Genomic DNA, 26379 nt, shown 5'->3' on the forward strand with positions numbered 1-26379 from the left:
AGTGTTGGTTCATTCAGAAATTCTTGCGAGTGTCATGATAGTTGTGCAGTTGTCTAGAACAACAGAAAATCAGCCATGTCTGGAGACACCTGAGAACATTATCTGTTTAACTGGCTCTGGCCATGCACTGCCCTGCACCAGTGCCATGGAGATTAATCTGAACCTGAGAACTCAGCTGAGATAGAACAGGAGTCCTGAACTATCCCTCCCAGCAACATCAGGCAACAGCTCAGAAATAATTCTTCTAGGTCTTTTGTGTTTGTTTTACCTTTTTCACAAGCTCTGAATTTTTATTTAGGAAGAGTTCCATCTGGTTTGCTGAGACCAGGCTGGCAGACCAGACTTCCTGGTGTGAATTGTTGTTGTAAACATTGTTTCCGGGATAATAGGTTGCTCCCAAATGCTAAGGCAGTTCAGTTCCTTAATGTGGATCTGGTGAGGAGATAGGCTAAGTAGAGGGAGTTGTATCTTAAAAAGCAATTAATTAAAGAGTTGTAATGCCTTCACTTCTTCCTGGCATTACATTTCTGCCTGTCAAACGCAGATGCTTCTAAACATTGATTACACAGGGGCTGTTCCTACTGGTTTGGCTTGACTCGTCTGCATTTAACACTTTTTGATAGATGTATTATATACACAGTGAAGCTTGTTAGGTATAGAATATTTAATACTCAAGTGGCTTCACTGCTGACTTACAAACATGTCATCATTTTCCTTGGATTACAAAATAGCCCTGACCTTCACCATTTAGAAATTTGAACAGACAGTAGATGTTTAAATATCTCATTTAAATAAATGCCTTCAGAATGAGGTGGGAAAGGCAGCCCAGCAATGAGAAAAGCCTGGGGGGCAATAAAAGCAGCAGGGGAGGTTACAGACTCCCATGCTGTCAAGGACTCTTGTTTGCTTTTAGTTGTGAAAAATGCAAGTGAAAGTGTTACACTGGGGAAAGCCCAAACCCATTGGAAATGTCAGCCAGTCTTGTTGTAACACGAGCTGATTCTTTAGGAGCTGTTGTTGGTGAAAGGCAAAGAGGTCTTGGCAAGAATCTCACAGTTGCCAGACCATCTGTCAATTCCAATTTGATATAAATTTCTCTTTTCCTCCCCCCCCCCAATTTCTTATCTTTGGGGACTGAACACTGTTGTATCAATGCAACACCTGCCTTAGGAGAAGGACCCTGTCTTTTTAGACCCGAGAAGTTTTGAAATGGGTAAAAATATCTGAGAAAGTACTATGTGCGTTTCATAACTCTAATAAGTCCACCTCTCTCCACCAGAGCAAAGGCTTGCTTGATCATTGAGCTCTTAATTAGGTTATTACAAGTTTACATGCAAGGATCTGCACTGAGTCAAATCTTCCTTCCTTACTGTCCAAGGGAGTGAGAGTCTTAAGGCCCAATGGGTTACAGCCCAATATAGATGAGAGAGACTCTGGATATGGCTCAGTGCAAAGATGCCCTGGCTCCAGCAAGGGTGTGATGAATCTGGAGGCACGACCATTTGGATTGCTTCTGGCTCAGAAGAAGGGTTATAGCACTGGCACAGCTTTACTTTTTCCACTGTCCTGCCTTGTACTTGCTTTGTAAAGGGCCAGTCATTCAAAGCAACTCCAGCATCTTTATATGATACTGCCTTTTTGGTTTTAGATGTACTTTGGAGATTTTGATCTGGATGCATTAAATGAAATTGTGGTCTTTTTCAGAGCTTGACAATTTTTATGTATTCTTAGATCAGCATCTGATCAGGCCTAGGTCATCCAGCAGGATGGTTTACTGCCTGATCACTGCTGGAAATTAGGCTTCTTATGTGAAGTCTATGAGGAGCAAACCCAGTTCCTAAGACAGCCTGGAGATCTGCCAGTTGCCACATAAGAGAGGCCTGCCAGGTCACGAGTGAGGTACAGGACAGGTTTGACAAATGTCTAGAAAGTTTTCTTGCCTTGTGCCCTCTATTTTTACCCACTGCTAGTAGTTCTTCTGTGTATCAAATTTACCCCAACACAGAAACAGGCAATGGACTCACTGGCTAAATCCTTAGGCCCTACAAAATGTCCAGCTGAGGACACCACCAGACAGTGCTATGTCTGAGCACAGTCATCAATATCCAGAAGAGACATTTTGTAATGATGGCAAGATTTTGGAAGGGCCGATAAAGGTTGTCCATCAGCCCAGTCTTTAACTCTCTGAGGCCAGGAGGAGACAGAATGTCTGTAGCAGGCAGTATGCTCCTAAACTCTGTGATTCTGTCTGCTAGGACTTGTCTGGCAGTATCATGCAAAAGACCAGACTAGTGAGCCACTAGTTTTGAGCCCCAGTGCTGTTGTTTGCCTGCATAGTCAAATCACTTGGGAAGGGGACGTATAGCTCTGTGAAAGAAACTAAGGCGTCCCGTTGAATGCGTAGCTGTCAGGTCCCTCAATGATGCGAGTTCTTTTTTTTAATTGTCATTCTTGGTGCTAAAGGCTTCCTCTGGCAGTACCAATGAAATGGAGACAGAGATGGGTCTTGTCATCGGCCATGCCTACTCAGTCACTGCAATTCGGAAGCTGCGCCTTGGAGAAAGGCTCATGTTCTCTTTTAAGGCAGAAAAGTTGTTCATGATCAGGCTGAGGAATCCCTGGGGAAAAAGAGAGTGGAACGGTGCCTGGAGTGACAAGTAAGTGCTGTAAAACCTGTGTGAAAGGATCAATGAAACTGTGATTAGGGCCACTGGATGTTAGATGCATGGTTAAACGCTGTTGAGACACGTTGGTCTGCAATACTCAGCGATGGCTGAACCGTTGTGCCATCTCTTCCCAAGTGTAGAATTCTCTGAGCAAATGAACACATCCTGGAGGAGCCAGGAGGTTATGGCTTCCTGGACCTTAGTTTACTGTATACATCATTTTTCTGGCACACTGGAGCATGAGTAGAAAAATAGCCTACGATTAAGGTGATGAGTCAAGAACATGACGTTTGTTCCCAGCTTCACCAGTGAGTCTGTCTGTGACTCAGTTTCTCATCTGCAATTGCTAGCTGCTGGGGATGGTATAAGTCTTTTATTCTTGGATAATTTAAGTGACTGGTGAAAAACGCTGTAAAATTGCCACATTTGTGATTTCTTGAATTATTTTCTAATTAATTTTAATGTGGACCGTGAGCTTAGCAGGCACCTGTACAGAGACAGAAATGATTGCTGGAGGGGATGTATTCCATCACTGGCAATTGACACATGAAAAACTTTTAACTAGGATGTTATTCAACACTGTGCTTACTAGCCACTGTTAGCATTTAATAATGTAATGTTCTTAACAACAGCATATTAACTTCTTATCCTCCATACTTCAGTTAGCAAAAATCTGTTACTTTTTCAAAGAGTTTGGTTCAGGTGAAGTGCAAAGAATGTGCAGAAGAGCTACTGTGTCTTGTTTAACTTCAGCCCTTGTGGTTCCCCACTAGCCCTTGCCTTGGCACAGCTGCCACTCATTCCAGTAGAAGTGCTGAGGAGTCTGAGGCTGGCCCATGGTTTTTGGCCTAACAGAATTAAATTCAGAATTTCCAAATAGGTTAAGAAAATGTCTGTTTTGGCAAGCAACCTCCCTTCCTTCCTGCCAACCACGTTCAACTATATCCTCCAAGTACTTTTGGAAAAGGAGTGAGGAATTGTGGCTCTGTTCATCTAATGTAACACATTAGGGAAGGGGCTCATGCTGTCTTCTGGCATGTTGTCTGACTTAAGCACAGACTACTTGCATTTAGGATCCTGTGCTCCCCTGCAGTCAGTGGAAAGAGGCAGGGTCCTCCAGCGGACAATGCAGAGCACGTAAGCTCTATGCTAATGCAGGCAATGAAGTGTCTATGCAGTGCAGTGTTACTCTGGGAACTGGACACTAGGCTCCTGCTGCAACAGTTTCTTCTCAAAGGCTCTCTGGGGAAATCTCAGACCTCAGGCCTGCTTTATTTAAGGAGATTGAAAGACGGAGGGAATACTCTGGTCTAAGTGGAATGTTCAATAAGGTCCTGAGGAGGAAAACCAGGTTTCTTTTGACGGGCCTTCAGGGAATGGGGTCAATCTCGTATGACCTTCCAAACCAGCTGTTAAGTGTCCTAAGAGAGGGTGTGACAAAGGAAATCAATAAAGTTCTGCTCTAGCTGTGGCAATTTCCCATTCATCTCTTTCTTTTTTAGTAGCTTTCAAATCCATTAATGTTTTAAAACTCCTCCTGTAAGCCCCATGCTTTCTTCCTGGGTATCATCTGTCTTTTCAGTACTCCAATGTTACCTTTATAACAAGGGACCATGAGAGAATTTTACTTGCAATTTTTTTTTCCAGGTGAGAGTGTTTAATTTATTAATCATCTTTGTTGCCCCCCCCCCCCCTTTTTTTTTTTGCCTTTTAGTTCTGAGGAGTGGAAGAAAGTCAGCAGTTCAGAATGTAAGAGCTTGGGACTCACTCTTGAGAATGATGGAGAGTTCTGGTGAGTGGGAGTCATGTGAAGGGTTTGGAGATGCTGGCTACACTGAGTAATTGTCATTAATTCTGCCATTTAACAGCTTTGAAAACAAGTTGCCCAAATGGATAAGATTATCCAGTCCTGGGACAAGGTCTTTTTCTTTTAAACTCTCAAGGGTGCCAGAGAAGAACAGAAAAAATAGATTAGTAGAACAAAATTAGTAGCTCTTACTAAATACATTTCAAACACCCTCAAAATCTATTACCTATATTTAGGACATTCACTCAGAATCCAAGACAACACATGTGCTGGTTGACATGACAGAATGCCAAATATTGAACACACTGTCAATCCTGCTTACTGACTACTGTGCCTATCTGTAGGATTTCTAGGTCAACTACGGCTGAGGTGTCTGTAAATACAATTGCAGCCAATGAATTTTGATACTTGTCGGTGTTTTCCAGCATGGGCATGAGAAGTGTTCATTCTCTACAGAATCTCCAGAACTCTAATAATTTTGACTCTGCTTACAGCTTAGATACCCCAAGGCAGTCCAGCAAGTTCTTCAGTAGATCATCAATATGGAATCAGGTCTGCTGGTAGGGCTTATATGAAGTCTTCTGTTTGCTTGGCTTTGTCAGAACTGGCAGCTGGAAGCCAGCTGTAGGGTTTGGTTCTGGGCCATTAATAAGCCAGGACATGATGGTAGTTCAGAGATACCAAGCTGTTAGAGGAGCTGAACATTTTTTAACTGCTCTGCAATCCAGTCTGTCACTTTAGCAGGCACAGGTTATAGCATTGAGATTGGTACTAAATAAAAGCTATGTCCATAGTACAGAGGTTTGAGTCATGCTCAGGGACAGATGTACTAATAAGGACCATAATAATGAGATAGTGCTTTGGTTGCAGGTAATCTCCTTTGCCTTTGCAAAATACATGTTATCAAATCCAGCCTGGTAGATACAACCTATCCTTTAGGCTTAGGTACTGCAATGGAGCAAATCCAGAGCTGACCAAACACACTGAGGTGATATTGTCTAAATTAAGTTCTAAGATAGTGCGATTGTGGCTTCACAAGTATTTCCACATGGAGAGCATTCCAATGAATCACTTTGTCCTCTGGACAGCTGAGCAATGCCTCCTCTTAAATTACTGGAAGATTTCATGTGTTATTTTGGCTCTTTATGTGAGTATCACTGTTTATTTTTAAATAAACCATTACTTTCCTGGTGTCTTATGGAATAGGATGACGTTTGAGGACTGGTGTAAGAATTTCACTGACGTGGACATCTGCCGGATTGTGAATACCTCCTACTTCAGTATCCACAAGACCTGGGAGAAGAAAATGATGTGTGGGGCTTGGACAAAGAATTCAGAGCCCCTGCTAAATCGCTCTGGTGGATGCTTTGATAACAAAGAGACCTTCCTTCAGAATCCCCAGGTGGGAATCCCTGTATTTTGTGAGGTATTGAAGTGTATGTGTATCCACTTTAGCTAGGGCTTCTGAAGTATCCACCCTATTTATGAGTTGGCAGTGACTACTTGGCAGAATATCATTGCCAGTGTCTGTCCTCTGGGAGTATGCTGGTTCACTGCCTGTTTCAGGGATTTCTGTGAAATCTCTCAGAAGAGTTTAGATATTTGTTTAGGACTGATCATGTTTGGGGCTGATGAGTCAGACACACCAGGATTACTGAAGTCCTGCCTGGACTTCTTTCAGTTGCCCAGTTGTAGTAAGGCAGCAAGTCTGATTTCCTAATGACAGAACTCCATTCACTTCACACCTTTAAACAACCTGAAGTTTTGGTCCACTGTATTTTGTTAGTAACAATTTTGCATTAATGTAAGAATCTGAAAGTATCTAGTCTCTTCCCCAAGCTCACCCTCTCATCAGCATTACAGAATTTTCCTTGTCTCATCCTACCTGGTAACTTTCAAGCTATTCAGTTTATCTGTTCATCCATTTTTAATTTCTCACCTTCCTGCCCTTCTCAGTGTTGTATGTTTTCATCCCAGTGCATGCAAATTCAGGCATAAAACTTCCATTGCTGTCAATGAGATCTGGGCACCTACTACTTCAGTTATTACTTTGAAAATTGACCTTTCAGTTCTTTTGTAATTCACCACATACTTTAGATTAATTAAAGATGTTATTGTGTCTGCGTCTCTGCACTTGTATGGGAGGTTTCTGTCTGCACCCTTCAATTTTCATAGCAGGATATTGGAGAAATGCAGCCTTTGCTGTTCAGACTAGGAGTGAATCTCAAACTCCCAGCTCATCCTGTCATACAGGTATAGATGGAGAAGCAGTTGTTCACTGCTCTGTCTTCTGTTAGTGCCTCATTTCCAGGGGGTGATTTTATTCAGATATTCCCCTATATGATTCTGGACGTATTCCAAGTGCTTGTCTGGGTCTCATTTGTAACTGTTTACCTGTCACAGAGAACAAAATATACACGTTACGGTTGAGTGCAATGCCTGCTGCAATGGAAGTTCTATTTATTCCAGCTTTATCTCTAGGCTAGTTGATTAAAAGGCTCTTAATAGCAGCGCTGGAACACATTTATGTTAGCTTAGGGCCGTTATAAATTACTGTGGCACATACTACCACAGTCTAGAGATAATCTCTGTTCTCCCTGAGTGAAATGCCTGACACTGAGGCCTCCTGTGAAGTTTATCTGTACAGAGAGGGATTGTGACACTTCCAGTCCCTTTAAAATAAGGGAATTTAAGCCAAGTATAAATGTATTCCTACAGCCACCTGCTGATTTCCAGATTGTTACCCATTAGGACAGCTGAAATGTCATCAGGTCAAAGATCATCACAGTTGCATACCTCTTATCAAAGAGAGCTCTCTTGCACTCTCACAGTTCCCCTTCCACACCTCCATTTGCCCTGGAACACTCTAGGCTATCTGACAAGGTAAGACTGCATATGGGTCAACAGGGACCAGAATGAAAATGTGCCTTACTAGGTGTTGCTGCATATTTATATCTCACTTTTTAGAGTCTCTCTGCAGAGGCTCTTTACAACCACTAGGACTCTCTTCAGGATCCCATGCTGCCGCAATGTTGATATAGCACACAAATAACAGTACAAAGCATTGAAATTGTACCAAACAACAGCCAGCCCAGAATAGCAAGCAGTAGTTCTGTAGGAGGCTAATCTGGACCATAAATACTGTGAACAACTAATGAAGCCTAGAGGCTTGGGAAGGTATTGATTTTCTTTCCAATACTGTTGTGCTTCAGCAAACTTTGCTAGAGGTTGGTGTTTCCTCCATGTGGGTGTGACACCGCCTGAGACAGTGAGGGTCAGGGATGAGAAGTGGGATGGTGCCTTATTCTGCAGAGCTCTAACCGCAGAGGGATGTGAAATCGTTACACGGGATCATTCCACAACAGTAACCAAGGCAATCTCAGTATCTACCTCAGAGCAAATCTCAATGAGGATTTACTTTTTAGCAGCTCTTGAAGAAGGGAGGGGGGAATTGAACCACTAATGATATTCCTCTCCATGCTGTCAGAGAATTTTGGCTTAAATCAGAACATGTGGTGCACATAGAACCCAGCTGTGCACCACTGCAGTTTTATGCTTTTATTTGTTTGCTTCACATTTAAAGGTCTTTGAGGATGGAAGAATACAGCATCTGTCTAAACTTGGCATAAATAGTGTCCTGTTCCCCTCTACTGGTTCTGAGAACTCAGATTTGCCCTCTGTATGCACAAAAGAAACAAAATTTCAAGGAGTCTCAAACAGCGAACAAATTGGAGTATTTAATTCTTTGTTGTATAAAGAAACACCTATCTGACCTGTTTTGTCTACTGGAAGGGTACATACTTACTCATGAACTGGTCTGGTAGTGATACTTAATAAGTAATTCAAGTCTGATTTATTGAGATGGGAACTGCTGCTTAAACTTGAAGTAATTTTCTTTGATTGGTCTTAAACCCAAGTTGATTCAAGTTTACTTTAAACAGTTTGGATAAAAGATTTGCATGTTAAAGATGCAGGAGTCCTTAGCCCTTTTTACTGGGTATCCCTAAGACTTTCAGGAAAACTGAGAAAGCCCAAAATTAGCATTCCTGTCATTCTTATATTAAATAGAAATTGTAGGTGCAGAATGGAGTTATGGGTTTGGGGTTTTTTTAACTAAGATTTGGAATATTCCTTCATTTGCAGGCCCTATATAAAGATGTTTGAAATTTACAGGCCCTGTTTAGACATTGAAGTTAAAAGAATAATCCAAAATTATCAAAGACCTCATCTGGAGTCTGTTGGTTTAATTTTTTTGTCTCTCTCCTGGTTTATGTATATAAATAAAACTTAATCTTTTGTCTTTTGCTTTCAGAGGAGATGTTCTCTTCTGCTGCCTCAACAGTTATTCTGTAATACTGTCCCACACTGTACTTTATGTGAATTACCTGTTTCAGTGTCTCTGATACTTCTGGTTTAAAGATCCTTATTATTAGCATTAATTTGCAGCTCTGAATTGCTGGGAATGTCTGTTATACGGAGAACTCCTCCTCCCACCCCCAAATGTATTTTTACTTGCCTCCTTTGTATGCACGTATTTCCTTGGTGATGGCATTATCCTCAGTATCCTAAGCTATTACTAACAGCTTACCCTCATCTCTCTTCTACTAGTACATCTTTGATGTTAAGAAGACTGAGGACAAAGTGTTGGTCTCATTACAACAGGAAGATCGCCGCAAATACAAAAAAGAAGGGAAAGGAGACAGCATCCCAATTGGCTTTGAAATATTCAAGGTAGGCAGTCACTTGCACTCCTGGTTCAGAGTTTGTTCAGCAGTCCTGCTTCATCCTGGCAATGAGATCTCTGGCAGATAGAGGCATGATTATAATGGTGGGGTCTGGCTTTCCTCTCAATGTGAGCTTTGTATGTGTACTGCACTCAGTCACCAGAGCTGACATTAGACAGACTATTTGAACTAAATTGAATTTAGTTCAATTCAAACTCTATTTGAACTAAAGGAACATAAGTCATTTTTCTCTATTGCAAAAGAATTTTAAGTGCTTTTCCTACCCCAAGCTTTGAAGAGAAAGACAAAAAAATATTAATGCTTGAAACATAGAGAGTTTTTTACTCCTCCTCAGTGGAGTCTCCTGCCTCCACTTCATCAGCAAATACAGCCAAGTGAATGAGTTTGAAAAGTCTGCTGGTTTTCTTTTGCCACTTAGGAAAAAAAGTGAAGAGTGTTTTCAAAAGCTGGACTAGTGAGTAGGAAATGAGCATATGTGAAAAGGAACCAAAGGGATCACAAACAGTAATTTAATTGCACTCCCAGGGCAAATTGAGTAAAATTAAAACATACGAACTGAAAGGACGAGGAAAGCAAGAGAAACAGCTATGCATCTGCTCTTTCACTGAGGATCAGGATTATTTTATCATCTGTTGCTATAGCTAGTGGGACTACACTGAGTCTATGGCCCTACCCTAAAAAACAGACAGTTTTTAACAGTCAGAGCTGCTGACATCTGCATCACACCTATTCATTTGACAATCACCTGTTAACCACATACATTGAAAAGTGTCATTACAGCAAGTAGCATGATTTACCTTGCCTTGTTCATGCCTATATATCTAATTTGGAAAGGCTTGGAAAATAAAATCACACCTTCAGAAAAGTATCAGTGCTCTGTCTTTATTTCTGTTCAATAATTTTTCTGTTTCAGAAGTGTTCTAACCCACCAGGCTCATTATCATGACTAAAGGCCTTTGGAAGACCATGGCCTAAATTATCTGAAGACAAAAGAGATCTACCAGATAAGAATGTAGGGCTGTCTTTGCCCCCAGGAGCTGCTTAAGAAATAGGTTTATATTTTAACTGTGCTGTGGCAAATATCAGTTCCCTGAAGAGCATGTTAATAGTTAAGCACAGCTTCAAGGCTTAGAACAAAACATAAATGGTTATTCTGTGGCTTTTATATTCAGGAAAGGGCAATGAAAATATAGCTGTGTGCATCTGGATTGAGAGCCCACTACATAAGAGTGGAATGCTCTCTCTACATGCTAGAGAAAGGAGGCAGATGAATCGGCCTCATCTAAGACAGCAGCGTAGCTCAGCGGGTGGAGTCCTTGGAGTGTGCGTGCATCTCTGAAAGTGTTAAAAACTCTGCAGTAGCATTATGTGTCTGTTAGCGGATGCATGTCTTTGCCAGTCCCAAACTTTCACCACCACTTAGGTGTGTATGTGTATATACTGATGCAGTGAAGTGCAGAACAGCACTGCTTGGAAGCCTGTGTAGGCTAGCACTTGGAGCACTGCGTTGCCTGTCAGGACTCTGCCACAGCTTCAGTGGGTGAAAAACCATTTGCCAAACCATTTGCCTTTATTGCACATTGTCTTTTCTGCCCCTGCAAGGCTGTGTGATGTGCAGGGAAAATCCTGCCTGTTAGCTCTGCTATCCATCCTTGCATTAATCCCTGTACTGCTCTGTGGCTGTAGGTGGAGGATAACAGAAGCTATCGACTACACAAGCTCACTGTGCAGGAGAGAGTGGCCACATCTCTGTACATCAACACACGCACTGTGTTCTTGAAGAGGATCCTTAAGCAAGGCCGCTACATCCTTATCCCAACTACATATCATCCTGGCATCATTACAAAGTTTATCCTGAGACTCTTCACAGATGTGCCATCAAAACTCAGGTAGGTTGCACTCACAGCTACATGAGATCTTCCCTTGCCCACATTGGCTGCGCCTCCTTGGAAATGGCTGCCTGGTTGCCCTCAAATATCCCTGACTTACTAGCTCATATCGCTCCAGAACTAGGCCCTTGAGATGGTCAGGGTCACCTCCAAGAATCTCCAGAAGGTTTACTGGCATTTGTGCATGGTCAGGACATTTTTACTTAGGAACCTAGTGGACAATTCAGTTTGGGTCTTTTGACCTTTTAGTTTGGCTTTTGTAGTTGCCTCCAGTTCTAGGTCAGAACACTGAGCACTGGTGCTTGCAGTTATAGTTGATACTGTTAATTTCTTTGACCATCTCCTTTGAAACCAGTGGTTGTCTGCGAGGGCAAAACTAGTGTTTTGTGAAGTCAGGCCCGCTGAATTTTTTTCTTGCTTTGATACTATTTTCCATGATTTAAAATTTTTTTTCTGCCACTTCTGCTGCCATGTGAAGGATGACACGTTTTGTTTGCTTTGCTCTGTTTTTATTTCTTAAGTCTGTCATTTCTGTACCACAAACTTCCAAAATGGTAGATGAGGAAAGAGTACAAATCTCATGTTCTGAAAATGCCAGATTTCAACAACTATTGATTGCTTGACATTTGTTGCTTCAATTGATTTTCCTATGATTTTTCAGGGAGCTGAAGGCAGATAAGCCTAAAATGACATGTTGGAGTCTTCTTTGTGGCTATCCACGCAGAGTCACCCAAATCAAAATTCACTCTGCAGAGGGTTTACAGAAGCAAGACAGATCAGGCGGTAAGTGTAAAGGAAGCCTGGAAGAGTGGAAGGGGCTACTTCAGTCCTCTAATGATGATCTGAGTTGATATGTAAGCAGTCAGAAATTACCCAAACAAACTGAAGATGTATGGGATTTTTTTCAGCACATTGTAGAGTCTGCTCAAAAGGAGAGATCAGGTGAATAAGATGATGCAAAACAGCAAGAGTTATGTGTCACCTATGCTGGTCCAGATGGGCAGTAGTAGTCAGACCTTCCTGAGAGGCTTTTTGTGGGGATTAGTAAGAAATTCACCTTTCAGGGTTATGTGTTTTCTAAATGGAAAATATCCAGGGAGACAGCTGAATCACACAATCTTATGTAGTGTATTACACTTACCTCAGCAATGTCATTCATGGCCTTCAGAGCACTTTGTTCTTCATTACCACAAGCTTAATACCACTTCAGGGAGGAAATTATGGTTTTCAAACAACCATCTTCAGCTGGGTAAACTAGGACAGGGAAAGGTTAAATGACTTGTACAGGACTGTGTATCTACATGTCAAAGGAAGTGTCCTGAAGGACACTAAAATGTCTTTCTGGCACACAACGTTGACAGTTAATTAGGAGACTTGTCCATTTGTCATTTACTTCCTCATTTTCTACTCCTACTCTCTGTCTGCCGGCCTTACTTTTCCATGACCAGTGCAATAGAAAAAGGTAGACACATCCAGCACTGAGTGGTTGGTAGGGAGAAAGCGAAGGAGCAGAGATACTACGATGAGTGTGGAACTGGAAACTAAAGAGGTTCCTGAAACATCTGTGTTTGCTCCAGATAACTCTTCAGCTCTCTTCACTTTAAGATGTGGAGCTAGGTTGCATTAACTTCTTGTGGTGAGAAGGCATTAGAGTTAGACCTGTAGTACAGTTAATCTTCAGTCTCACAAAGCAGCTGTAAAATTTCTCCCACCAGCTGGCTACAATTTGATTCCAGTCCCCTTTTCATAGCTATTCCTGGCACGCACTGTGTGGTGACCGAATGTACTTTTCTCTGTGAAAGCCACTTTCTGTTAAGTCTGGTTGTCTCTTCAGGGGACAGGAACATTGGAGGGAAGAGATATAGAAAATTGATTCAGTTAATTTTTCTTGGTACTTTTCTTGAAAAACTGGAGCCACAAACACCTCCATCAAACAAGCAGTATGGCTTCATGTTCTCAGCAAGGCAGGATGGATGGGTGAGACTGAAGGGGCTGTATGTGACAAGAATAGTAGAGCAGTGCATTGAAAAGAGGCAGCATGTTCTTGTTCTTGCCCTGTGAAGGACATTTTCATTTTTAAGGGTGGGGGTTTGGGGTTTTTTTTTTTTGGTTTTTTTGCTTTTAAAATTCCTTAAACACTTTTATTGCTTTATGGCAGGGAATGTTAGAGAAAAGCCAATTCTCCACCCTTAGCATTTCACAATCCTTAGCACAATTACAGTCTTGACAAGATCATTAAAACCCATTGCCTGCAGCTGCCAAAGACCAGGCTTCAGCTCAGAGAGCGTTGTGGGATTTGCTGCATTGTGACACAGACCCTCAGGAATATACAAATAGGACTTAAAACCAATGTGTAATAAGTATTCTAACTACAGCATAGCCCAAATACCTTTAGGACCCTGTACTACCACATATGGTCAGGTTGAGTTGAAGCATCTTCTTTCACTTAGATTTCAGCATCCAGTGTTGGGCTGATGATTACCCTGACAAAACTGAAAAGGTAACCTATTGTGGGAAGAACTGTCTATAGGAAATGGACTCATGGATTTCCTGTTTAAACCTAAGCAAAACTTCTGCTTGATTACTTTATCTGCTGAAAAAATGCATAATTGGGTCAAGTGATACTATTTGTGAATTAGTAATTGAATTCATCAAGTGGCTGAAAAAAAATCAGTATTGATCATTGTCAATTTTTTTCTGAAGTGTTCCCATTTCCCTGTGTGAAACAATGTGCCATTTTTAAATTAATCAAAAACATAAGGAGATTTGAACACAAAACCTAAATGAATCTTATTGTTTGATCTTGAATAAGATTTCACCAAAAAAGTTTAAATATTTTCCTTTTGTATCAACACAAAGCTTTCAGTAAAAGCCTTTGTCTCTTTTCAGCCTGTAGTTCCAAATCTCATCCATTCAGGGGGCACTGAAGGAGAGCTGAGTTACTTCACTTCAGTAGCTTCCCCATTATCTTGAATTCTGCTGTGAAATCCCCATTTGAATCTTTCTTTATTAGCCTTTTTTCCTATAAGTATCTCCAGCTCACAGAGTACATTCATAGATTGTCTTGCAGAATGCCATATCTTATATCAGCTTCAGACAAATGAAGTAGGGAGAGTGTGTAAATAAAAAAAAACCCATGAAGCCAAATGTGCACTGCTGATGTTTGTGCTACAAAATAAAATCAAGCTGTGCAATGACCAGGATAACACCCATAACTGGCACTCTGCTTTCTATGCGCACCTTGCTGGGAAAGTTGGCAAAGCTCCTGATTGATACTAGAGTCCATTTTTGGTAACATAAAAAAGCTGGGTATGGCACATGTTTCTCACATTTGGAGGGGTTTTTGGTAGATTAAAAGAGTGGATATAGAAATTCCTTGAAGCATACTGTCTGGCTGGATTGTAAATTTACACTAGAAAGTAACGTGTCCAGGGACATTAAATATCTCATATTCTAAGATTGCTTCCTAATACTCCTGCAAAAGAATGCAACTCCTTGTCATCTCTCGTCTCTTCTCTGGCTTCTCTGGATCCACGTCTGGACACTCTCCCATGCTTATCTCAAGGAGAAATAGCAGCCAGGCATTTGAAAAAGACCAGCTTTCTCAGAAGTGAGTTTAGACCTCAAAGTCACATGGGCAGTTACCAAAATACCAGCCTTACCTTCTGTTCCTGGAACATTTCCTGATGTGAACTAGATTTAAAAGTCAACAGCAGCCTCCTGTCTAATCAATACTGCGAGATGAGGGAAGAGGCCACACAGGAATTGCCATTGGGAGTGAGAAGTAGAGGTTTCCTTTCAGGTTAGGCACAGTCAATATGTTTATTCAAGTAGAAAATAGGTAGATTAAGTGGTTGTGCTTGCCTGCTGCTAAGAGGAACTCACACAAAGGTTACTCGTTTTCTGGTGCAAAGGTTGTTGGTAACTTGTTTCCATGTGAGCTGCTGTGTCTGATTAGCCCCACTGCATTTCACAAGGGTTTCCTGACTTGCCCTTCACCTTCTGATCTACAGCATCTTGGCTCTCAAGCTGCTTCTGTTCTGATGCTCACTGTCTGTCATCTCTCAGCTGTATTCCACCTTGTCCAACACCTGCCCGGTTTGTCACTATCATCCCTTAGCATAGAGAGAAGACAAAACTTGATGATGAAGGAGGAGGTTGATTCATTCTGAAGCTTCTGAGAAGTGAGACATGGCATTACATCTCTGTGACAAACTGTCCTGAAAACGTCAGGATGTCTCTATACTCTGACACTGGGGTATGCAGTTGATAAAAGCAGCCTGAACAGAGATACTTTTTTTGGATATAACTAGGATAGAGGGATTTTAGACTTGAATGCACTGATCTTCATATAAGCCCATCACTGTCATCTGAGAGTTTGCTTAGCACAAATTTCTGAGCAACTACTTAAACAAAACTGGAAGAGAATGAAGATTGCATAGCGAGTGCACACCCGGCCTGATTAACGAGCTGCTTGTCATCAGAACCCTGCTCCCTGCCAGAGGAAGGTTGTTTAATCTCTACTTTAAATGTTTATTGGAAAGCTCCTCCTTGCTGCTGTCTTTGATCCATTGTCCTGTCTGGAAAAAATAATGGATGGTTTGCTGTTGTCAATAGTGGATGAATCTAGCAGCCCAGACTCAATTCTGAATGCATATAGGCTGCTTCTCTTGGAAGTACCTCTCTCCGAGTTAGCTTGTTCTGAAGTTGATCCAGCTATCTGTGAGCCAAGCACCAGTGGCAGGTTTGCAAAAAGATGAAGCAACACTGTGAGCTTGGAGATTTTCTGTCTCTCATTCCCAAATCTGCTTTAAAAATTGCTCTCGCTACTGTCTGTCACACTCTTTTCCCAAGAGCTTATGTTTGAGAAAAAAATCATCTTTTGTATTTTTAAGTCTTCCCACTGAAATTTCATGTTGAATTTGCATGTTTAATTGCCTTTCATCACTTCTTTTCTAAACTACGTATTGTGATCCCTGGTATGTGACATACGTGGTAAGTAGAGTATCTGGTACCTATAATGGCAGTTGCCCTGGGAGCAGTCTGAGAAACAGAAGGAAGGAGAAGGGAAAAAGCAGCTGGTAAATGTTCAGTCAAAGCACGAGAAGGGAAGCAGAGAGAAAAAGGAGTAGAGATGGGGGGAAGATTTACTGATGCCAGTGGAAAGACTCTCTTTTGTTATCTGTATTGCAGGAGAAGCTAAGAGGTATCACATAAGCAAAGACTCAACTGCAAAAGGCAAAACAACCTGTTGTAATTCCCAAGGCAGTGCTTGTGTCTCAGCACTGCGTCTGCTCTGTTTGGCCCATGCCTTCTTCCAGTGACTGAGTTTGTCATAGCTCTCCATATTACCACTACAAGTGGTCTAGCTGGAGAAGAGAGGGAATGTCTCTGAGAACTTTTTCTCAAGAACATTTTCTAGAAAGTCTTTTGTTTTGGTACAGTGCTGAAGGGTGTGGATGTTAGATCCTCAGTCCAATTCTCAAACAGAAAAAAGTTAGCCTTAGACTACTGTGCATAGATTTCTTTAAGCCTTAGAGATGTCATTACTGTTCAAGCGTTTCTGGCTTTTACAGATTTCAACTTTTTCCTTTGTGCTGTTTTCATACAGCTTCCCAGTACAACAGCATGGCCATAGGACTGAGAAGAAACAGCTGTTTATACATAATATGGTGTTCAAAGCATAGCTTGAGTCATGTGTGTGCCTGAGAACTGAACCCAGTCCTCCTTCCACTGCCAGAGCAGTTGCCAGAGTAGCAGCTCCAGTTATTTTCATTCCCAGCTCATGGTGAATACTACGATGTTGCTCTTCCACATTAGTAGCCCTTTCTGCATTGCCTTTGTACTGTAAATAAACCAGGCCCAGAGCTGCAAAGTACTGGGCCAACTGTAGGTGAGAACATCCCTTGTCTCATCCCGCATGTGCAGATCTCCCATTTCTTTCTTTTGTTCTGGAAATGGAGCCAGTCCTCCTAATATAACTGACCATTCAACAATGTCATCATGAGGTCATGCTGTGCAGGTACCTTTCACGTTCCTCTTCTACCTCCCTCTCTTTTTCTAGCTCTTTCTGAGAATGTGAATCTGTTTCCAATGTTAGCTTTCCCTTTCCTTTCACTTAGCAAGTCCCTTCATTAACATCTCCCTCATCCACCAGATATGCCTGTTACCTCTTTAAGCTCTGTGTCCTTTTACCACCTCTTCTTATGCCCTGTCTCTTAATTACTTTTAATGATCAGATGTTGCTTTGCTTTGTGGCCAAAGTAGTTGACACCATTTCATGCAAGACCCCGTTTTATTCAGATCCATTTTCCAAATCTCTTTGCAAATGCGGGAGCTTTTCCATCACTGATTACACAGCGTGGTATGGCCCCATGCCCCAGAGCTGAACCACACATTCTGTAACACAGAAAGTAATTGCCTATCAGAAAAGCCAATACATTGCTACCTGCTATAGAAAGTGTGAGATGTTGTCAGGGTAACGGGCCTATTGCATGTCTGGCCAGGTATAATCATAGTGCAGCATATGGAAAAATCTGTTTCTTTCTCATAAGTGGAAGTAGCTCCTTCTGTTTTGGATGTAGCTGTTACGTGGTTTGTTTGCGTGAGATGTTGGTATCCATTCCTGCAAATGAGTGATGTGTTTGAGGAGAATCATCCTGGGTATGAATTGTTAAAAAATGAAAGCTGCCTTAAAATTATGCTGCCTTATGGCTGTCATTTTGAAGTAGGTGGTGATGAAATGTGTGTAAGAAATGATCATGAGTCTGACTTACACTTATGCACATTCAGTGGGTTTATTTAAAATCCATATCTAAAAAGTAGCAAGGTGTGGAAAAACAGATATACTGTCATTAACAATAGGAATGGACAGAAATAGTTGTGTTGAAATACAGAAAAAATGGTAGTGCCTGTGTTTAATTAAAAGTTAATTTTAAAGTGGAATGCTCCATTCTATTTGAGGATCAAGACAGGTGTTTCTAAATTGGTTCTTGCTCCCTATTGGAATGGAAAGAAAATATCAACATTTATAACAAAGTAAAAATGTTCAGTGTAAAAACAACAAAGCATTTCTAGAATGTTGAATAATCTCAGTGGGTTACGTATGATTAAATTGTAATTTAAAACATTAACTAGGACCTATAATAGAAACAAACATGTGATAACATAAACTTTAAAATTACATTGATCCAAATGATAGAACCGAAGACGTCTCAGGTTCATGGGAATGAAATGAGAAACTGGGGAGGATTTGCTTTGACAGTTTCCCACAGAAAACTTTGTTGAAACCAGTGCACTCCTACAGAATGTTTTTGCATTTTGACAATATTTTACTTTCTGGAACAGAAACTGCTGCTTGAAAACTACCTCCTAAAACTAATACCCATATCAAAATACAGTAGACAGCACTTTCAAGCCAGGCGGTCTAAAGGTGGGCACTGAGATGTGCATTCAGTCATCTAAAAGCAGTTCTGTGCAATTCCTGTCCTTGCCCTCTATAGAAATTGTGGACAACGAACAGTTTTTACCTTCCACTTTGGCCCAGGCACCCAGAACTACATATCAGATTGCATATGCACATATGCATTTTGGCTCTCATGTCTAGAGCAGTGTCGGGGAGCTTAAAGTGTCACTTTGAAGACTTTCTGTTAGATGAGCCAGGAGGATGCAGAGCAAGGGAATGTGGAAAGATCGTAATCCCAGTCTAGGACTGAGCTGGTTTCACAGCAAATCGTGCTTGGTTTCCAGCTCTCAGCATCCAGTTGTTAGAAGAATGAGGTATTTCACCTCTGCTGGTGATGGGCAGCTAGCAGTGGATGTGACGTGCCCTGGTGCCCTGTTCCTATGCTCAGTAGCACTGGCGCTGCCAGGCACAGGAGGGGATTGCTTCTGCTGGGTTTCTGGGCAGGTCTCAGCTGCTGTTCTGTGTCCTAAGAGTTGTGCTGCTGATTGTGTTTTAGGAGCAGATCCCTATGTGCTTATCAAGTGTGAGAACCAAAACATGCGCTCCCCTGTGCAACACGATACGACCAGTGCTGTCTTCGACACACAAGTGATTTTCTACAGAAAGAACATCGACAGTCCTATCATTGTCCAGGTGAGATAAGCCATGCAGGGTGAGCTGCTCAGGGCAGGTAGGGGAGCACAACAGCATCACTGCACTTGACATGCATTCGTATGACTGATACCCAGGACAGAAGTATGAGAACCTCTGCTCCCCTTACTGGGCTATGCCTGGATCTATTCAGCTGCTCTACTGATTCTCTAGTCTAGGTCTTTTCCATAAAACAGCAAGTGATGACACTTAGGGATCAGAAGGCATATTTCATTCCAAGGCTTTGAAGGAATTTACAGAATTACCTTTTGCCTCATTTGGTACCTGACAAACCAGAGACAAAGAAAAGCCAAGTGTTGTCCAGTGTCAGTGTTTGAAATAAAACCAAAGCTAAGGCTACTGTTAAGAAGCTTTTTACCTTGAATTCTAGTCCTGTGGCAACTAGACCACACTGTTTACCTCCGCACTAGCTGGAAAAACAGAGCTTGATATTTAGATGAGGCAGTCCAGGAAAACTTTGGGAGAGTGGAACAGCATTTCAGTTTGATACACACAGTTGTTTAGTATTAGACAAATACTAAGGACTATGTCTTCTTCATCAGTGTAGGGAGATCTTACAGCGAATCTGTGAATCAATTCACTGTGGCACATAAGTGCCAGAAACTGAAATAGCTTTATAGCACTGTTTTGCAAGAAGAGATACATTTCTGATTTTCCACTGCCTAATGCAGTACTGGTGTGTAGTACTCCTGTGCCACAGTACTCCTCTGAACTAATAGGTATATTCTACAAATATTATAAATAGAAGGAGGATGATAGCAGTGTTATCCCCCAAACCACAGACTGTAGTTATCGACTAGAGGGAACTGATACAACAGCTGATGGAACGTGGTCTGTGTTCTTGGTATGTGCAGGATTGCCTAATCCTTAGTAAAGATTTGATTTACGCACGGGACCTCACCCCATCTCTCTACGGTATGCAGCTCGAACACTTTGACTTTTCCAGGATAACTGAAAATTAGATAGTAATGAACTTCACAGACCAAACAAAGACTGGCATGTGAGACTAGCAGCAAAACCCACTATTAACACCATTTCAGTTGCTGCTTGCTATATGCCCAGCCCTGTCCTGAGTAATGACAAAGGACATGGCCAAGGACTCCAAAACCACTGCTGTCCCATGCTCTAGCAGTGTGGACCTGGCTCTAACACAGAGGAAGAGCACTGAAGACACCGCAAAGGTGAGCACCAGCAGGCAGAGTGGCACAGACAGGCTGATTGCATGTAGGTTTTTACTGCTGATGAGCTCAAACAGGTAATGTTTATTCCTCTTCTAGGCAGGCTGTGACCTAGAAAGCAAAAAGCTGCATTTAGCTCCTTATTTGCATAGTGTATGTAAATGAGCATGCAAATCCAGAATCTCCCACATGCTCTGTAGACAATTAGCTAAATTTAGATGTACGCCCCCTCCTCACTGCTTTTTCAAGGGGTTAATGGGGGTGACCCTGCTCCAGCACAACCCTTTCAGGTAGACTGTGAGAGAAGCACTACTTCAGCTGGGCTTATTTCAGTTCCCTTGTCTCTAGGTCTGGAACAGCAACGTCTTGTGTGACCAATTCCTCGGACAGGCGGTGCTGGCAGCTTCACCCAGTGACCCCAGAGAACAGCAGACTCTGCAGCTCCGAGGGAGAGGCGGCCGAGAAGCAGCCGAGGTGCCAGGTCACATCACCGTCAAGGTTTTTTCCAGCGATGACCTCGTGGAGCTATGAATACCAAAGCCCCGCAGAGCCAGACAGAGCTGTCACCTCGCAGCAGGGGGGCTTGTCTGTGCTTTCTGTGTGAACGACTCGGGAGCAAAGGTTGCACATAATCATAATCGCTTTAAAAAGAAAAACCCCTCTAACTCTCCACATTATCATGGATAATGGGGAGAGGCTTTTAAAGAGGGAAAAATACATATTTATACATATATATGTTCATGATGCAGCAAATACAGTAGAAGAGGGGCCAAACTAAACGTTAGCAGATAAGCTCATTAAGATGTGACCGTCTTCCCCAGCAGCATCTTTCAGGAGCTCTCGGCACATAAGCTGGAAGCACATGTGACTGTTCTCACAGGTTCTCAGCACATCATCATCTGTTCTCAGCAGTGGCACTGGATGCAGGCAGGAATGGCTGCATCTCCGTGGTCACGTACCAGCAGGTTGGTGGGGTGGCAAGCACAAGGTGGAGTCGCATGGCTCAGTCCTTGTTCACTGCCATGCTGTATTTGGGAGGGGGATTTTTTTTAAGCTTTGATTGGAATTTTTTCCCCATATAGGCTTATAAAATTCTTGATGAATTTCATTATTATTGCTACAGAGCAGATGTTTCTGTTCCTTGGCAAAAATGTCATTACTTTAAGGAGTTTGGTCATAGGTCGTAGCCTTAAGACCAAGCATGCCAGGGCAACTTTAAAATAGAAGGTCAGGTCTTGCAGTGCCTATTTGAACACCACAGCAAATAAGAGCTTTGCCCGCATAAAGGCTCTCAGACTGACTTACTTATTCTTCTATTCTCCACCTCAAGCTGATGACTCACAAATTGATATCTCTGGCCAAGAGAAGGGCACCTCACAATTTAGCTGTGGTTTTGCCCAGAGGACAAATTAAGTAATGGGAGCCTCCTTGCTAAGGAGGCTTTGTTTAATCCACATGATGCTAAAAATGGAAAAACACTCTTTTTGCTTCATTAGATGTGATGGGTAGCACCATGAAAGAGGACAAAATTAGCTCATGACAAGGATGGGTCTGTAAAACAAAGATGCTATGCCCTCGCAGGTATCAGGTTTCACTCTCGAAATTTTGCATTGGTTTATTGCTGACAGAGCTGATGTTTCTGATGAAGTTTAACTTCAGTATAATGGAGGACAGGTATCGTTTCACATTTCCTTCAAAGCAGGGTTCTGGTACAAACTTTCTTTTAACTTTTGCATATAGCCTGATGGCAGGGTTTCCTCACAGCAGACATTTCTGTGTTGTCAAGCTGTGCAGTGATTCTCGCAGTATAAGAGGCTCACTGCGTTAGACCTCTTGGAAATGGATTTTATATGGTTGCAAATTCTGGTCTTGAAAGTGAATCTAAAGGATGACTATTCTGCCTTTTGTACAGCCAGGAAATTTGGATTTCTGTGTATCTTATAACCACTTCAGCCATTTTGTGCAATTTTTGTAATTTAGAAAATGGCCCTCAGTAGAGTTAATGTTTTCACAAAAGGTTTTGAAGTCTCCTCAGGACTCCAAAAGGATCATTGCTGTGGTAGAAAATGCTTTCTCTGACATGTTGGGGATGGAACGTAAAGCTATGAATGATATTATACTGCCATCAGCTTAGTTGCATGTACCAAGTACCTAAATCCAGCTCTCTTTTTAAATAGCTTGGGCTCAAGCCATTTTGCACGCAGAGCATTTGTCAGATGTGAACTACATACGGTTGACAGCCCCACAGGCAAGTGCAATTCTCTGTAAACTTATAGCTTCAGAGTTGCTTACTCTCAGATATGTTTGTAAAACGCAATTTTTTTTAAAAAGCATGAACTTTCTCATGCAGACCAGAGCTCAGGCAAGCCACACAGGGAACTGCAACTCAGTCTGGGCTGTCCTAGCCCTGCACTGAGACCTGTTTGCTTTGCTTTTCCTCACACAGTATTTTATGCCATGGTAGCTGCTTCTCAGCAGCGTGGCATGAGGGGTGACTGCAGCCCGTTGGCACACCTTCACCATATGGGTGGAGAGCACCGTGCTGGTGTTCCAGCATGGTTAAAGCAGCGCATTGCAATTTGCAGGGCAGCATGGCCATGCAGGAGAGCACACCGAGGCAGAGCAGAACAGGTCATGTCGTATAACCCCCCTTTCAGATAGGCTTTTCTCCAGGGGCTGTTCCATATGAGATGGGTGCAGTAAGGAGGGGCTGGCTTGGCCAGCTGATTGATTTGGGTCAGTGTTTAGCCTGAAGAAGGTTCCTCTCAGAGATGGCACCCAGCACGCTTGGGCTGCTTTCCCTTTTGCAAACTGAGGCAGCTGGCAGGAGACCGGAGGCTTATGCCTCCCTGCCCCAGTATTTGCCTGATCCGAGAGCTCGCCTGAGCTCATTGAGAGCACAAAGCCATCTTGTCTTCTAGCTGGAGCATAGTGTCCCTTGGCTGTTTCCTTTGAGCCCTGCAGCCCTGGCCTCCAGCTCCCAGCACCGCCGTCCCGCTTCAGCATCTGTGTAAGGGTCATCCCCAGCATCAGCGGGGCAGAGGGAATTTGACCAGCAATCCTTTGTTGTGTACAGCCTGACTAGGAGGGAAGTCAGGGTGGAATGGGTAAAGGTGATGATTTTTAGGCCTTGACAGTTATGTCTGCTCAAGACATTCCCACAGTTTGTCCCTGTGGTGTGGGGACAGGGGGCCCTCGAACACCAGTGCTGGCCAGGTGGAAATGGAGCTCTGTTGCTTTCTCAGCATTGCCCTGAGGGTGTTCCAGTCCAGTGCTGGTAGCTGTGGGAGGCTCAGGCATGCTGACACCAAGCAGAATGCCTGTATCTCTGCATTTATTAATGTTTGGGAGTAGTTGGAGCAGGCAGGATTTGCCCATCAGGAGGAGTTGATCCAACCTGGGAACACGATGGACTGTGCTGACTTACAGAGACTTCTGGCTTTTCCTCCCACCGAGACATGTGGAAGGTGGGAGCGATCCCAGGTGAAGCCAAGGCAAGAGCAGGTTGAAAGGGGCTTGCACTGCTGCCTGCTCCCCGCAAGAGAGCCCAGGCTGGGCAGGAGACAGTGCCCACTGCTCTGTGGGCTCTTTCTCCTGTTGTACGTCTTGCCATGCACTGAAAGCAAAGCCAGCTCCATGGGTTTTTGGCTTACAGGGGAGGTAGATGTGATATGTTTGAGGTAAGAGGATTGCCTTTTCAGACCGACACAGGAATTTAAGATCAAATGTTACCAGAGCAGGGCAGTATTTTTTAACAATTAATGATAACTTGTGGGAAAACAAAGGGTTTTTTGGGGGGGGATACTGCATTTATGTATGCACTTGGGCCACCTTTGGCAGAGAGTTTTGGCCTCCCAAAATTAAAACAGAGGGAAATAGATGGAAAATGTTTCATTTCAACCTTTCTTACTTTTCAATATGAAGTGACCTAAATAAAAGGTTAACAAAAATAAATAAATGTGTTCAGTAATTTCTGAAATGAAACGTTTGGTTTCAGCTAGAAGAAATGGTTCTGGAATGACCTCAAATTACATTTTTCAGCTTGCTCATAAAGAAAAATGTATATCTATCATCACAGCTGTTCACTGAACAGTTCTCCCCCCCCCCCCCATTTACTTCACAACTGCTCCCTACTTTCCCCCAGTGTGTTCCCAGCTCATTGCGGTCTCCATCGTACTGTAGCCTTCCTTGCTGTCCCTCACCCTGAGGAAGACCAAGCCCCAGGTCTGGGGACTCGTCCTGTCCCTGGCTGCACAACAGCAGTGTCTCAGGAGTCCCGCTAGATTTTATGGTGTAATTCAGACCCGCTCTTCACCCCTCGGCCCCAGGCAGAGTGCTATTTATTCGAGTGAAGCCCAGTTTTTGTCTGTCCTCATTGCTGCGTTCCATTCCCTTTCCCTCCTCCCTCCACCAGGATGAGCTCTTGTGAATCCCCATGACTTCTCCCCCCATTAGGCTTAGACTGACTCTTATTTGTCTCCTCTGGCACACCAGACCAGTCACCTCTGTGGGGAATAACGGTCTGACTTCTTGCTGAGCACAGCACACAGCAGTGCTGTCGGGGCTATAAGAAGAGCTCCACCGCACCCACGTTTTTGCTGTTCGTCTCAACTAAATCCTCACTGTTTGGAATTCTCACTCTAGGATGGCTGCAGGGTGGATCGACAGCCTGACTCCTGCAGCATCCTGCAGAGGATGGTCCCAGATGTTAACGGTGAGCAGCCAGAGCTGTAGCTTCCAGCCAGCATTTGTGAGTATTGTGTCATATCGTCTCCTGCAACTTCTGGGGAAAAACAACTGACTCTGGTTGGTACTGCTAGGTCAGCGCTGCTCGTATCGGCTGTGAGTTATGAAGGCTGAAGGTCTGGCAGGTGCTGTGCTGGGAGCCGCAGGACCACCACGCTCCTGAGGGCTCGGACGCGGGAAACGCTGTGCTGGGGAAAAGGCCCAGCGGCCGCCCTGGGCCTTCACCTGGCGCAGGCCGCGACTGCTGTGGACGAGCGGGGGCCAGATCCCTTCTCCCCTTCTCCCCATGACGGGAGGCGTTCGGTGCCCGTGCGCTCTCGGCGGGCGGCCGTGCCCCCGAACCCCGACTGGCGCGCGAGGCCTCGGCGGGAGGGCGCCGAACCCGAGCTTCGCGCTCAGGACGGGCCCCTGCGGAGCTCAACCCTGCGCCGCTCGTTAACCGCTGCCCCTTCGCGCCTTCCAGCGCCGGGCTACAAACGCCGGCCTCGCCTCGCTTCAGGCTCGCCTCGCCGACGGCCGCCAGCCCGCCGAGCTGAGGGGCGGACGGGCGGGACCGCCGCCGCCCGCTGCCGTGAGCGCCCGCCGCCGCTGGGGGGCGCCCGCGCCCCGCCTCCGGCGCAAGGCCGCCGCCGGCTCTGGCGGGAGGTGAGGCGGGCGCCATTTTCCCCGGTTGGGTCTAGCGGGGCGGCGCGGCGGGAAGGGGCGGCGGCCGGTGTGGAGGCTGTGAGGGGGTCCGTGGTACGTACGTGGCGGGAGAGGGGCTGTGCCGTTGTAGGGGGGCTCGGGGAGAGGGGAGGCCTCCCTGCAACGGCGTGACGCTCTTCTCCTCCCCCTCGTCCGTGTATTCTGTATGTGTGTGTATAAAACAGAGATCTGTCTTTAGTGATCTCTCTGACTTTTCTCCTGCGACATTTCCACGTATATAAATACATATAGCATAGATAGAGTGCGATAGGTTTGTAGAAGGGTCTCTGTGTCTGTAAAATACATAAAACTAGGCGGTATACAGACGGCTAGAGGGAGGGAACATAGTATTTAAGGGTCTGTGTATGTGCATGCATACATACACGTGTATATATATTCCATAATACATAGAATCATAGCATACCAGGTTGGAAGGGACCTCAAGGATCACCTCGTCCAACCTTTCTTGGCAAAAGCACGGTCTAGACAAGATGGCCCAGCACCCTCTCCAGCCGAATCTTATAGGTGTCCAATGTTGGGGAATCCAC

General features: G+C 43.7%; 1 protein-coding gene across 6 annotated transcripts in view; it reads left to right on the plus strand.

The window, feature by feature from the left end:
* The window catches only part of CAPN6 (calpain 6), a 67350-nt gene extending 42991 nt beyond the window's left edge, over positions 1-24359 (plus strand). For all 6 annotated transcript variants that reach the window (XM_069810954.1, XM_069810950.1, XM_069810949.1 and 3 more), the window contains exons 7-14: positions 2464-2657; positions 4381-4458; positions 5680-5875; positions 9082-9204; positions 10905-11107; positions 11769-11890; positions 19069-19205; positions 20750-24359. In XM_069810954.1, the coding sequence (XP_069667055.1) occupies positions 2464-2657; positions 4381-4458; positions 5680-5875; positions 9082-9204; positions 10905-11107; positions 11769-11890; positions 19069-19205; positions 20750-20932 (1236 nt within the window). In that variant the 3' untranslated portion in view covers positions 20933-24359. The remainder of the gene's footprint in view (positions 1-2463; positions 2658-4380; positions 4459-5679; positions 5876-9081; positions 9205-10904; positions 11108-11768; positions 11891-19068; positions 19206-20749) is intronic.
* Positions 24360-26379: the final 2020 nt, after the last annotated feature.

Source organism: Haliaeetus albicilla, chromosome 23 (assembly GCF_947461875.1).
Source record: "Haliaeetus albicilla chromosome 23, bHalAlb1.1, whole genome shotgun sequence".
NCBI lineage: Eukaryota > Metazoa > Chordata > Aves > Accipitriformes > Accipitridae > Haliaeetus > Haliaeetus albicilla.